Source organism: Quercus suber, unplaced genomic scaffold (genome assembly GCF_002906115.3).
Source record: "Quercus suber isolate HL8 unplaced genomic scaffold, Cork oak 2.0 scaffold_1, whole genome shotgun sequence".
Taxonomy (NCBI): domain Eukaryota; kingdom Viridiplantae; phylum Streptophyta; class Magnoliopsida; order Fagales; family Fagaceae; genus Quercus; species Quercus suber.
This window is the reverse complement of record NW_027069468.1, coordinates 1,719,400-1,733,846: the sequence shown is the minus strand read 5'-3', so window position 1 is coordinate 1,733,846 and position 14,447 is coordinate 1,719,400. Positions and strand designations below refer to the sequence as shown.

The following is a 14,447-nucleotide window of genomic DNA, read 5'->3' as shown; positions in this document are numbered from 1 at the left end:
GTCTTTACATTACCTTTCCTATCTCAATCATATCTCATCTTACTAAAAAAATACAAATTCATAGGGGGTAAAGAGATGCCATGGTCTTAATAGAAAAGCCATTTACAGTCCCATCTACAAGACTTTTTTGAGCTCTTCAACAACAACCAAGCATTAGTTCCAAAATTTTGGAAACAACTATATATCCTCAACAAACTAGTCATGGCTGATCACATGTATTCTTTTCTGCCACTCTATTCTATTCAAAATCATACTCTGTATTACTTCCTTAATTAGCATGTCCTTTCTTACTAATTCTATTAATGTTATTTTTTGTCTTCTGCTACCTTTTTCATTCCCCCAACTTGAATCAACTCACTCTTTCTCATTGGTACATTAATTGCTCTCCTCTAAAAATGACCAAACCATCTCGAGTGACTCTCCCTCATCTTTTCATCAATAGGGGTCACCCCCTTAAGCTAATTTCATCATTTTGAATCACATCTTTCGACTCTCCTTGTATTTCCACTAATCTATTTTAAACTCTTACAACAAGAAGCCTTAATTCCAAATTTTTGGATTCTGCTATGGATCCTCAATAGATAGTTAGGGTCAACCACGTGTGTGTGTGTGTGTGAGAGAGAGAGAGAGAGAGAGAGAGAGGGGGGGGCAAGAACAAGAGAAAATGTAATGACGTGTAAATGACAACCTCAATGACCAACACTAACATAAATTCAAACAAGAAATAATTAAAGATAAATACAAATGGGAAAGAATAATCAATACTAAATGTGCACCATAATTGCAAAAAGCTATGTATCTTACCCATAGACGGTGCAATTGAACAAGTATTTCAAGTATATATAACAAGTAGTGTGCACCACAATTGTAAAAAGCAGTATTTCCTACCCATTTAGGAGGCAATCAAGCAAAAAAAAATATACATCATGGTCAACTATTAGCCGTGCAGGAGAAATAGTATTGTCATCAAAATGCTCCAAAAGGCATGTAACCTGCATAAAAGTATTTCCACTTGCATTAATTAATAACTTTGCATAAGTATGTACATTAATGTTAACAAAACTTCAATGCTAGGATTAAGCAATCTCAAAAATGTGCAAACACAGCTCAAGCATGGACAGGAACTTGAAAGCTGACATAGAGGTGTGAACAAAGAAGAAAATATATAATGGACGAGTATTAAGCCAGATTATTAAGCCAGATCCTCTCAACAAAGGGTTCTAACTGTTTCGAATAAGTTACAGTTCACAAACTTCCTTTACCATTTTCTTTAAGTGCAACAAAATTTCTATTAAATCATGGGCTATCTTATCAACTGTCCTACCTTCAGCCCATGCTCATGTTAACCCTTTTTTCTACACTAGCATAATCTCAATTCTTTCAATACAAACAGATCTCAATGTACAGATTTATTTTTCTTCTTTCCAGCTACATTGTTGCAATTATTTTGTATATATATTATTTATTCTATCCAAGAACCCCTCAGAAAATGTGTAATTAATTCAAGGTATTAATCAGATTCGTCTTCCTATAATGTTTATAAACCTCCTAGTCCAAGGGTTCAAGTAATAGCTCAGCAATAATGGGATTCTTTGTGGTGTCCCATGTCTATGGATTAAGCCCCACCTCCCACCTCTCCCACTATCTACCTATCAAAAATAAACCTCCTAGTCCATACAAAATCCTAAAATACCTCTCAAAAATTTCTTCAGACTTAAAATTATTAATTGTTGTAACATCTCTTCTTTAAATAAATAAAAAACAAAATAAAAAAGTTGTTACATCTCTTCTAAGCAGCAAGTACTCTTGGGATCACAAGTACACACCACAATAACCTAAATTAGCAATGGTATACCACACATTTACGGCCAATTTGGATGGAGGGGGAGTAGAGTAGAGTTGGACGGAAATTAAGAGGGGAGTAGAGTTGAGTTGGCTGGAAATTAGCCTAATTTCTGGCCGACTCTACTCTATTCCCCCTCCATCCAAACTAGCAATTAAGTGTGTGTGTGTGTACACACATACACACACATCATATAAATTGCATATTGAATTAAAAGGAGAGAGCACCTTCCACATTATAAATTGCACCTTCACACCATGAACTAGTATAGTTTTCTTCATAGGTAAAAAAAAATTTATTGAAAAGAGAGTACTTCATGCAAAAAGACTTGAAGTAGCCTAAAGAATTACAAAAATACAGAAATTTATATACAAAAAGATAGAGATTCAATAAACAAAGGAATAGAATCTCTCGTCGTAAATCCCTTGTTCTCTCTATATCCACAAATGCTCTCCTATTCCTCCTCTCTCGTCAAACATAGCGGAACCAAATTCCAAATATCGGATGAGTGTTTTTGGTGCAGATACAAGGTACAAGCCCCTAATTATACACATGTATGGAAGGAAGAGCAAAAAGAAAAGGGCCCAACTTGTAGCCTTATGGATGAAGCCTATTAGTAATTGGGCTTGAGATTAAGCAAGTCAAAGCATTTAATAATTAGGGTTTCTTTATGCATTTTATTGTTAGCTATTTAAGCATTTTTTCTGATTATTGTAAGACAGTTTTGAGAATTATAAAAGTATTGTGTTTCTTTTTATACTAGTGCCGACTCCAGTTTGCTTGGTGCTGACTCCAAGCAACCCTTAGGTGCTGACTCCAAGGGTTTAGTCTTGATCCCATTGTTGTTTGATTGTTCTATTGAAATAGTGTGGTTGTCCTACGTTAGTTTTGGCATCAAAGCAGACTTCCGGTCCATACAACACACCGTAGACAACCATTTGAAAGCAAAACCATCAAAAGAGCAAGCCAACCAAATATGACAGTACCTTTCAAGTTTTTGCCCCGTGAGATCTTGATCAAGCCCAAACCAGCCCCCACAATCCATATATACGCCCTTTGGCCACATGAGTTTTTCATCCCCAAACCAACAAAGAAGCCAGCGGCCCCTTCCAAGCCGGTGACCACCATCCGTGCCTGCCTCTGATCACAAAACCCACGAAAAAAAAAAAAAAAAGGGTGACCCACACAAACCCATCAGCCATCAGCCGTTGCCCAAACCCACAAATCAACACTCAGCCGCTGTAGACCCATCAGCTATTTGCCGCCGACACCATCATCACCCTTGACCGCTACCGTCGAAGATGTCAACCCACTGCCGATGCCAACACCCGAGACAAGCAGCCGCCACTCCTCCATGCTTCGTGCCGCCATTGTCTTCCCCGTCTTCGTGCCGCTACCAGTCGTTGATCCCTAGCACCAGTCAAGTCCATCACAGAGAAATTGTTTCTCAGTTTTGAGTCCGTTGCTTGTTTCTTTAGTTTCTACAGTTCCTTTTCAATCTGTAGCTTCTTTTAAGTTTTTAGTCCTTTGCAATTCTGTATTTTATTATCTTTCATTTAAAAAAAAAATCTGACCAAGCAGATTCCAGGCCTATGACAGACCAGCCCAAGCCCAAGAGCATGTCAGCCAAGTGGGCTTCCATTACAAGGATCAAGTTCTTTCATTGTTTCATTGGTAGCCTCAATTTGTCATTTTTAATACATCTCTAGTTTCTTAACATGCATACCCCACCATTAGTTTATTTAATTTACCTTGTTTTGTTAGCTAGTTGCTGTGTTGGTCATCTCTTTCTTTCAATACCCATTTAATAAAATAAAAAAAGGAAGGAAGAAAACAAGGGGGCTTTGAAATACCTTATTCTCATTATTAATTGTGGAGCTTATTGGAATTTGACTTTTATTTGGGCTATCTCTCAATATTGTGAACACTGTCACTACTTGACTGTAATTTATTTCTTTAATTCACTGATCTAGTCTCTGCATGCACTTTTGCTTGACCTTAATTTTACATTGAGAATTGGTTACTTGAATTTTTGGGAATCTCAACTGCATTCATAAATATAGCGTTGCATGCATCTACATAGTGGTCGCATCATATCAAACCCTAAACATCAGTCCACTTGCAAGCCTAGGACCTCCTTAGAGCAAACCATAGAAGACCTAGCAAAAAGTGTCCATGCATTACTGGAAAGGGTAGAGCGAGTTGAAGCATCTCAAAAAGAGACTATTAATCATGAAGGAGATAACATACTTAGGCAAAATAACCACGGTTACTTTAATAGGGCCCCAAACTTTGAACATGATCACTATAATCACAATAGCCCTAGGGATTATGATGATAGGATGTCCAAGTAAAAGATAGAATCACCCACCTTTGCTGGTGGCCTAGACCCATGGGTTTTCACTGATTGGTTACATCAGATGGAGAAATTCTTTGACTATTACCATTAGGCTAAGAATAAGAAAGTGAGATATATCAAGATGAAGTTAACTGGAAGAGCTGACCTTTTCTAGGAGGACCTTGAGGAAACCCTTAGGCGACGACGTGAGCCCCCCATTATTGATTGGCTTGAGATGAAGAATACACTCTCGAAGAATTATCTTCCTCCAACTTATAGGAGCTCTCTCCTTGAGGAATGGGATCGCCTAAAGCAAGACATTGCTCCTATGGCCGAATATATAGAGAAATTCAAGGAATTCAAGAGGCAAATTCAAATAGTCAAGGAAGAGGTTGTCACACTCAATAGGTTCAAGAAAGGTTTAAATGCTAACCTACTAGGTGAGATTATCACCTGAGGAGTCACTAACTTAGGAGAAGCTTATGACCTTGCCAGGAATTGTGAATTAGCATCCAAATCTATCTTTTGGCGACATTCTGAGCTCTGGAGTGTTCCTACCAACTCTCAACCTTTTGGTAGCAAATCTAGACTTGCCTTACCCCCTAAGGTCAACCCCAATAGCACCCCCATAGAAAAAGAGGGCAAGGGAAAAAGTCTGGTCAATGAACCTTCAAGATTAGGCTCTCGCCTCCAATGCTTCAAATGCAATGGGATTGGACATATCACAGTTAGATGTCCCTCTTTTTTTTTTTTTGATAGGTAATCAGAAAATTAATATTAATGATAAAAAAATAAGAGAAAAGAACAAGATGTTCATGATGATGAACAAGAAGAAAAAAAGAGCACACAACACAACAAAAAGAGGGTAATCAAGAAACTAAGCTAAGGGAAGACATAAACTCAGAAAGAAGAACAATCAATACAACCCCAACAACGAGACCACTCCAAAAGACTACATTGGCTTAAAACCTTTAACTCATCCAAAATCTTCTCCTTGTCCTCAAAAGTTCGACGATTTTGTTCCAACCACACAATCTACATTAAGCACCCTAGACCCAAATTCCAAATGTCCAAATTATGCTTCCCAAGCCATTAATGCCAACAAGATAACAAACTTGCCACCAAACCTGGCATAACCCAATGAATACCAAAAGCGTGAAGCATAAGAGTCCATAGGGAATGAGAAACAGGACAATGAAGAAGAAGGTGGTCTGCCGACTACCCCCCCATCACGGTAACATATACAACACCAATTAGCCAAGGGGCGACCCTTAAGCATTAGATTATCCAAAGTGAGGATCGGATCCAACCACGAGCAGCTGTCCACAAAAAGACCGCCACACGCTTAGAAATCTTTGATTTCCAAATTCCCTTCCAAGGAAACAAAGAATTTGAAGCACCCCAAATCACATTATAGTAAGACCGGGTGCCAAACTTACCATCACCTTTTAGCCCCCAGCAAATAGTATCTCTCCTCTCACCCCAAGGAATACGAGTTTGGATAAGCTGAAACAGAAAATAAGATGCAGCCAACTCCCAATCTTCAAAAGCTCTATAAAACCTTAAATTCCATACTCTAATAGTACCCCCTTCTAGAATCCACAAAACCTCAAAGATGCAAGCATCCTTGACCGTTGAACATACATAGAACTCAGGATAGAGATCTTTTAGACTATTATCACCAATCCACCTATCATGCCAAAAACGGATACGAGTGCCTTCGCCCACTACAAAAGACAAATGCTTAGAAAAGCTCTCCCACCCTTCATTTATGCTTCTCCATAGGCCACACCCATGAGTCCTGCAAACTTTAGTACTCCACCCCCCTTGACCCTCACCATATTTCGTGGAAATAACTCTCCGCCAGAGATTGGTAACTTCATGACCATATCTCCACAACCATTTCCCTAATAGAGCTTGATTAAATGACACCACACTTCTTATCCCCAAACCACCCATCTCAATGGGAACACAACTTTTCCCAAGCCACCAAAGGATACTTGAAACTCCCTTCAGAAGACCCCTACAAAAAATTCCTCTATTCAGATCTAGCAATCACAACTTTAGGAATAGTAAAAAGAGATAAAAAGAATGTTGGGAGATGAAAAGGTAGAAGATGTTAAGGAGCTGGTGTATGATCCAAATGTTGAAGAAATCCAAGATGTTGAGGCAGAATGGGAAGATGATCCTAACTACCTCACGTGCATTAGGGCCATCTCTCCCCAGGTTGATGATTTCAAGGACGTCTTTGGTGTCCCTAGAGTGAATATGGTAAGGTGTGCTTTGACAGAACAGAGGGACACTAATGATTGGCGAAAGAGTTTCACCTTCCAAACTTACACTAAGTGTGGGGACAAGAATTACAAGGTTATTATAGATAGCAGGAGTTGCATTAATGCAGCATCCTCTAACGTTGTTTCCCGCCTAAGCTTGAAATTGATCCCACACCCTAACCCATATAAAGTTTCTTAAGTGGATACTTCCACCATAGCAATAAAAGAAAGATGTGTTGTCCCACCTCAATTCCTCACCTACAAGGCTAAAATATGGTGTGACGTAATTCCCATGGATGTAGGGCATATTATTTTAGGTAGACCTTGGCTTTATGATTTGGATGTCACCCTTCATGGGCAATCCAATTCTTGCTCATTTGTGTTTGAAGGTAAGAAAATTGTGCTTATTCCTTTGAAACCCAAGCAAATTGACATGAGCAAGAAGACTGAAGCACCAAAGGCAAAAGGCATGAACATCACAAGCACAAAGGCACTTGAAGGGATAGCAATTCAAGAATCTGTTGTGTTTGTCTTAGTTGCCAGGGAACTTCATGGAGAGACCCATGAGGAGCAACCTGAAGAAGTGAAGTCAGTGCTCCAGGAATTTAAGGATGTTTTCGCTGAGGAACTCCCCAATCATTTACCGCCCATGCGTGACATACAACACACCATAGATTCTATGCCTGGAGCGACCCTACCAAACTTGCCTCACTATAGGATGAGCCCTACAAAGCATGCTGAGTTGCAAAGGCAAGTAGAAGAACTACTTAGAAAGGGTTTTGTTCATGAAAGCATGAGTCCTTATGCAGTCCCTGCACTCTTAACTCCAAAGAAAGATGGAACTTGGAGGATGTGTGTTGATAATCATGCCATCAACAAGATCACTGTGAAATATCATTTTCCTATCCCTTAGCTGGATGACACGTTGGATATGATGGCTGGAGCAACAATCTTCTCCAAGATAGACTTGAAAAGCGGCTATCGTCAAATTAGGGTTCGTCCTTGTGATGAGTGGAAAACTGCCTTCAAAACGAAAGATGGTTTATATGAATGGATGGTCATGCCTTTTGGATTGTCCAATACTCCTAGTACCTTTATGAGAGTGATGACTCAAGTGCTCAAGCCTTTTATAGGGAAATTCTTGGTTATGTGCTTTGATGACATCCTCATCTATAGCAAATCTAAGGAACAACACTTAGACCACCTAACTCAAGTTTGTACTACCCTTAGGAAGGAGAATTTATATGGCAACCTCAAGAAGCACTCTTTCTTTACCGATAAAGTCATCTTCCTAGGTTTCATAGTATCCTGTAAGGGAGTTCCTGCCGACCCCAAAAGGTTCAAGCGATTGTGGATTGGCTCGAGCCCAAAAATATCCATGAAATTCGAAGCTTTCATGGGCTCGCTTCCTTTTATCGCCAATTCATCAAAGGGTTTAGTACCATTATGTTCCCCATCACTAATTGCATGAAACAAGGAGAGTTTATTTGGACAAAAGCTGCTACAGAGGCTTTCAATGAGGTAAAATAAAAGATGACTGGGGCACCTGTCATGCGTCTCTCTGATTTTACCAAGCCTTTTGAAGTGGAATGTGATGCTTCGGGCATTGGTATAGGGGAAGTACTTAGTCAAGAGCGCCACCCAATTGCTTATTTTAGTGAGAAATTGAATGATGCTAAGCAAAAGTACTCCACATATGACAAAGAATTTTATGCCATTATTCAAGCTCTTTGGCATTGGCGCCATTACCTGTTGTCTCAAGAATTTGTTATCTACTCTGATCGTGAAGCTTTGCGCTACCTTCATTCCCAAAAGAAGCTGAATTTTAGGCATGGTAGTTGGCTTGAATTTCTGCAACACTACTACTTTGTGGTGAAACATAGGCCGGGAGTTGAGAATAAGGCTGCTGATGTACTAAGTCAAAGGGTGTCTTTGCTATCAATCATTAGTGTTAAGGTTACTGGGTTTAAACAACTCAAGGGTGACTATGAGTCATGCCCAGATTTTGGGAAGCTCTACACCAGCCTAAGTAATGCCACACAGCCACGGCCAATCCTGGATGATTATACCCTTCAAGATGGTTACTTGTTCAAAGCCAACAAATTATGTATCCATAGGTCTTCAGTGAGAGATTTCCTAGTTTGGGAGATACATGCGAGAGGCCTTGCAAGTCATTTTGGCCGAGACAAAACAATTGAGGAAGTGGAACGTCAATTCTATTGGCCTAGTCTTAAGAGCAGCATTGCCAAGATAGTTGGTCAGTATCATACATGTCAACTAGCCAAACATCACAAGCAAAACACTGGCCTATACACGCCTCAATCTGTGCCAAATCGCCCGCGACATGATGTGAGTATGGACTTTGTGTTAGGTTTGCCCCGCACCTTTGGGAAGCATGATTCTATTCTAGTAGTTGTTGATCGCTTCTCTAAGATGGCTCATTTCCTACCATGTTCAAAGACTTCTGATGCTTCTAAGATTGCAAAGCTCTACTTTGATGAGATTGCCAAACTTTATGGTCTTCCCAAAACCATAGTGTCTAATAGAAATGTTGGCTTCATGAGTTATATGTGGAAGACTTTGTGGCATTTAGTAGGAACCAATTTGAAATTTTTCACGACATTTCATCCTCAAACTGATGGTCAAACTAAGGTGATTAATTGTAGTCTTGGCATCCTCCTTGGGTGTCTAGTGGTTGAAGCCAATCGGAATTGGGATTCAATTCTTCCTACAGCCCAACTTGCATATAATAGCTCTATCAATAGGTCTATAAGCGCCAGTCCTTTTGAGATTGTGCATGGGTATACGCCTAGGAAGCCCTTAGATCTTTTGCCCATGTCCCCACATGTTAAAATTTATGAATCTGCTGAGGCATTTGCACGACATATTCATGATTTGCATAATGAGATTCACAAAAAAAATTCAGGTAAGTAATTCTCAACATAAAATTCATGCTGACACTCATCGGCATCATGTAGAGTTTCAGGTAAGGGATTATGTCATGATTCGAATTCAACTTGAACGGTTTCCCTCTGGGACCGTTAAGAAATTGCAAGCTCGTAATGCTGGACCATGCAAGGTATTGAAATGAATGGGCCCAAATGCATATGTCATTGACCTTCCCTATGATTATGGTATTAGCTCCTCCATTAACACAAAGGATCTAGTTGCTTATAAAAGCCCCACAGTTATTCCTGATACCCCTTTCAATGAGCCTTTGCTTGATCCTATTGATGCCCCTATCCCTACCCCTTTATCCTTAAACCTGCCATATGCACATAAAGAATCTATTGATGCTATTTTAGATGAACAGATTATTTCTACCAGGGATGAAGGAGTTCACCGTTTCCTAGTTCAGTGGCGAGGGCGACCAGATTCTGATTGCACATGGATTACTTGAGATGAGCTACATCAACTGGATCTGACTTGCTTGAGTACTATTAGAGTTCTTCAGATTTACACTCGACTGGGTCGAGTTCCTCTCACTCGGGAAGAGTTGGTGCGGACTTAAGATACAAGTCCCCAATTATACGCATGTATTGGGGGAAGAGTAAAAAGAAGACGGCCCAACCTATGGCCTTATGGATGGAGCCTGTTAGTAATTGGGCTTGAGATTAAGCAAGCCCAAGTATTTAATAATTAGGGTTTCTTTATGCATTTTATTGTTAGCTATTTAGGCGCTTTTTCAGATTATTGTAAGATAGTTTTGAGAATTATAAAAGTATTGTGTATCTTTTTACACTAGTGCCGACTCCAGTTTGCTTGGTGCTGACTCCAAGCAACCCTTAGGTGCTGACTCCTAGGGTTTAGTCTTGATCCCATTGTTGTTTGATTGTTCTATTGAAATAGTATGGTTGTCCTACGTCAGTTTTCCAAACCAATTCCTCCCACCCAAATAAAAGATCTCTCACATTTTCCGGTTAAGACCAAAGAAACACCAAAAGATTTAAAAACAAAACACCACAGATGACAAGCCTCCGTACAATGAATCAAAAGATGCCAAGAGTAGGGGTTTTGAGGTGAGTAGCTATTATTGGGCATTGATGGGTGTTAGTGGTCAATTCTTCCCTTGGAGGAGCATTTGGAAGCCAACGGTTCCTTCTAGAGTAGCATTCTTTGTTTGGACAGCTACATTGGGGAAATTTTTGACAATTGATAACTCACGCAAGAGAAAACTATGGATTCTAGATTGGTTTACATGTGTAAATGCAGTGGGGAATCAATAGATCATCTTTTATTGCATTGTCCTATTTCATTCCAGCTTTGGTCAATGTTGTTCACGTTGTTTGGCCTCTAATAGGTATTGCCAAAGTCTATGGTTGACCTCTAGCTTGTTGGCAAGGGAAGTTTGGTCGTCATCACAACAATATTACCTAGATGGCTGTCCCTCCTTGTTTGTGGTGCGGACACGAGGTACAAGCCCCCAATTACACGCACGTATAGGAGGAAGAGCAAAAAGAAGACGGCCCAACTTGTAGCCTTATGGATAGAGCCTATTAGTTATTGGGCTTAAGTTTAAGCAAGCCTGATCATTTAATAATTAGGATTTCTTTATGCATTTTTATTGTTAGCTATTTAAACACTTTTTCGGATTATTGTAAAACAGTTTTGAGAATTATTAAAAACATGTTTTCTTTTTACTGGTGCCAACTCCAGTTTTGCTTGGTGCTAATTCCAAGCAACCGTTAGGTGCTGACTCCTAGGATTTATCTTTTATTCTATTGTTGTTTGTGGTTGTCCTACATCAGTTTGATGTGGTGCACCCCTTGTCTTTCTTTCCCACCAAATATTTTATAAAGCACCAGTTTTTGTAGCCATGTCAAATGCTACCTCTTGGCTTGTGTAAGATGGATTTCAGGATTCAACCCAGAAGAGGGATTAGAATTATTAAGGAAAAAAACAAGAAGTATGTTTTTTTGTTGGGGGGGGGGGGGGGGGGGGGGGGGGATATNTTTAAAGCAATAAGTTTCAAACATTGCATATTCTTCAGCATTTTCAAAGAGAGTTAATCAGAGATGCATATGAAGTGCAAGTACATACCGTTTTACACGCTAAAGACCTCACTATTTGGGAATCAGCCTTCAGACCAACTTGTACAAAAAGCTAAAGAAAGAGCAAAAGAGCAGTTAATGCTAATCAAACTCAAACTAATCATCCTATATGATTATTCAACATAATGTGCTTTCTAAAGAAGCAAGTTATATTATGAGTGACAGAAACACAGTTATTCTACTTTAAAAAAATGTGTATCATGTACCATATACTGGGGGATGAAAGAGGCACCATATTTTGTATTGAATATCCTTTCCAGACATGCAACTAAAGTATTCTCTAGACCAGGCACATCCCCTTTGGTTTGTAATGCGCTGCATGGGAAATACATGAAACCAAAATGAAGAAAAAAACAAACTACTCTAAAATATTTTTCTTTTTTAAAATCCTAAAATAATGTCAAAAGAAAACTATAACATAGACAACTTTAATAAACATTTCCTCATTAAATAAAAACGAATACAACAACACAACAGCTAACAGGTGCTACCATACTATAGAACTGAGGGGAAATAGAAACCATAAAACAGATTTCTGAGGAAGCAAAAAATGACAATCTTAGAATTGGATTACAATGATTTACAAAACCAACAAAATCATTGGGGCAAGTGAGCAAAATGATGAACTAGATGCATCATAGATTTTATGATCACCAGACAAAAATATAGTTGCATTACATATAGTTGCAAGACACCAACTGGTCCGATTGGTTTTAGACTTCACTAGTTGAGCTAATTGGAACTCACAATTATTTATAACATTACTAAATTATTAACAGGATACGCGGGCATGTTCATGTGTGTATATAAGTAAGCACATATATTCATTAAATTACACTGGTAGATGACAAGCCGTTAAAAATAAAAAATTTTAAATTTAAAAAAAAAAATTCATTCACAACATATATGCTCAAGTTCCAGGTTTTAATAATTTGAAAACATATTAAAAAGAACCATAAGTTTGTGAATTGATTAGTAAACAACATCCGAGTGAGATGAAATTTGTGGTGAGTATATTAATTAAGCACAAAGAGACATGTAATGTACCCCCAATAATACATAAAGACAAATATACAGAAGTAGTCAATAGCCAACTTTAATTCAACAAAAACATACAAATAAATATGAGGAGAAATTTGAAGTGGAATGAATATTACTTTATTATGACTGGAAGAGGGAAGCGGTCGAGGAAGTCCTTCGCTGAAGCATCGTTTTGAGCACCTGAAAATTAGCCATATGATAATAATAATAATAATAATAATAATAATAATAATAATATTAAACTATTTAATAAGAAACGAAAGGCAAAGAATGAAGAATAGGTAACGGGTACCAGGATACAATGCGAAATCTGAAGCTTCTTGGAGTAGATGAGTTGGATCGTCTACCGAGTACTCTTCCTCCATAGCTGATTGCTTTGCTTGTTTGCTAGTTTCAGTGTGAACAGAGAAGGGATAGATTTTTTTTTTTTTTTTTTTTTTTTTAAGAAGAGAGAAGAGAATAGATTGAGAGACAAAAGACGTACAAGACGCCCAATTTAAAGAATTAAAGCTACCCGTGGGTCGTGGCAAATGCTTTTGGTAACGTGTCGATTTTAAGTGTGTGGGTCGGGTTCGGATCCCAATAACCAGTCGGTTCACGGGTTGGATCTTGGACTATACTTTCTTTTTTTAGTTTTTTTTTTTTTTTAATTGCAAATTATAATTTCTTTTCGGAAGTTTTCGAAAATAGTTCTTCTATGCGACTTCAACTTTTGTCACAATTTTTTACTCAAAAAAAAAAAAACTTTTTTCAAAAGAAAAACCCTCCAAATTGCGAAGAGCCTTATGACACGAGACATTTAAAATTCAAATTTTCCTCCCTCAACTACCTAATTATTACTTTGTTTGTTTCGATGTAAAATATTTGCAAAAGTGAAATATTTTACATGTAAAATATTTACAGGAAAATATTTTCATTTTACAGTGTTTGGTAATGCATATGAAAATGTTGTATAAAATTTTTTTCTGATGTTTGGCACAATGTAAAATGAAAATGAAAAAAAAAAAAAAAATTGGTAAAAACTTAAATTGTACTGTCAAAGAATCATTGATAACAATAAAGATTCAATATATCAATATATCAATATATGAACATGTCAAAGAATGTGCTAGATGAATCAATATATAACAACAAAGATTGAAGACCACAGTTAGCACCCAACATTTCTGGCCCCATGCAGATATCTAGTGAGTTCACTTCTTGTAATAATCATGACTAGTGTAGCTACACAGGGAGTTCAGCAGAGCAAAACATCATTTTGCCTTCTTCTAGTAGCAAAATGTCCATATGGGTCATGGAACATGTCCACAGTACTGAATTGAAGTCAAAACTTCTATAAAGCATTTGAGACATCACCAACCATGCTTTCTCTTTTTCTAGCCCTTGCCAACGGAGAAAGAACCAACTGCATACCGTGAATTAACAAAATGAAAGAACCTACAGAATAGTTTAGAAACCAATACAGCAAAACCTGCAAAAATATATCTGGACAAAATATAACATTATCGTAATCATAATGAATCCAAGATATAACATTATTCAATAATAACTCCAAAACATGTCAATCAGTGTTGCATAACCATCCATAAGCACACTTACAATAACAAAACCCAAAGACTATGACAATGTAGCTAACATTAACACATAATCTTCCAAAATTTGAAATTGTTCCATAATTATTAATAACCTAAAGAATACCATGGTACCACTAACATGTTTCACACAACGTATCCAACAACTTCAAGTTAGAAGGTTTTGTTGAAAAATTTCTCCAACCAAAGCTTTCTCATCCTAACATTTTTAGCCATAAAGGCCCTTCCTGTCTTTTCATCATTAACCAAATGATCAAAAGTTTCATCTAGCATGTCTTCTTCAAATCCTTCAACATTCATCACTATTTT

At 37.9% G+C, this 14,447-nt stretch overlaps 1 protein-coding gene across 1 annotated transcript; it reads right to left on the bottom strand.

Moving 5' to 3' along the window:
• Nucleotides 1-857: 857 nt before the first annotated feature.
• Nucleotides 858-13,016, bottom strand: LOC136067483 (uncharacterized). Its single transcript, XM_065773431.1, has 5 exons — nucleotides 12,839-13,016; nucleotides 12,663-12,726; nucleotides 11,712-11,820; nucleotides 11,495-11,557; nucleotides 858-992 (listed from the first exon to the last, which is right to left on the bottom strand). Exons 1-5 carry the CDS (start codon nucleotides 12,909-12,911, stop codon nucleotides 885-887), a joined length of 417 nt encoding a protein of 138 aa, XP_065629503.1. The 5' UTR covers nucleotides 12,912-13,016; the 3' UTR covers nucleotides 858-884.
• Nucleotides 13,017-14,447: the final 1,431 nt, after the last annotated feature.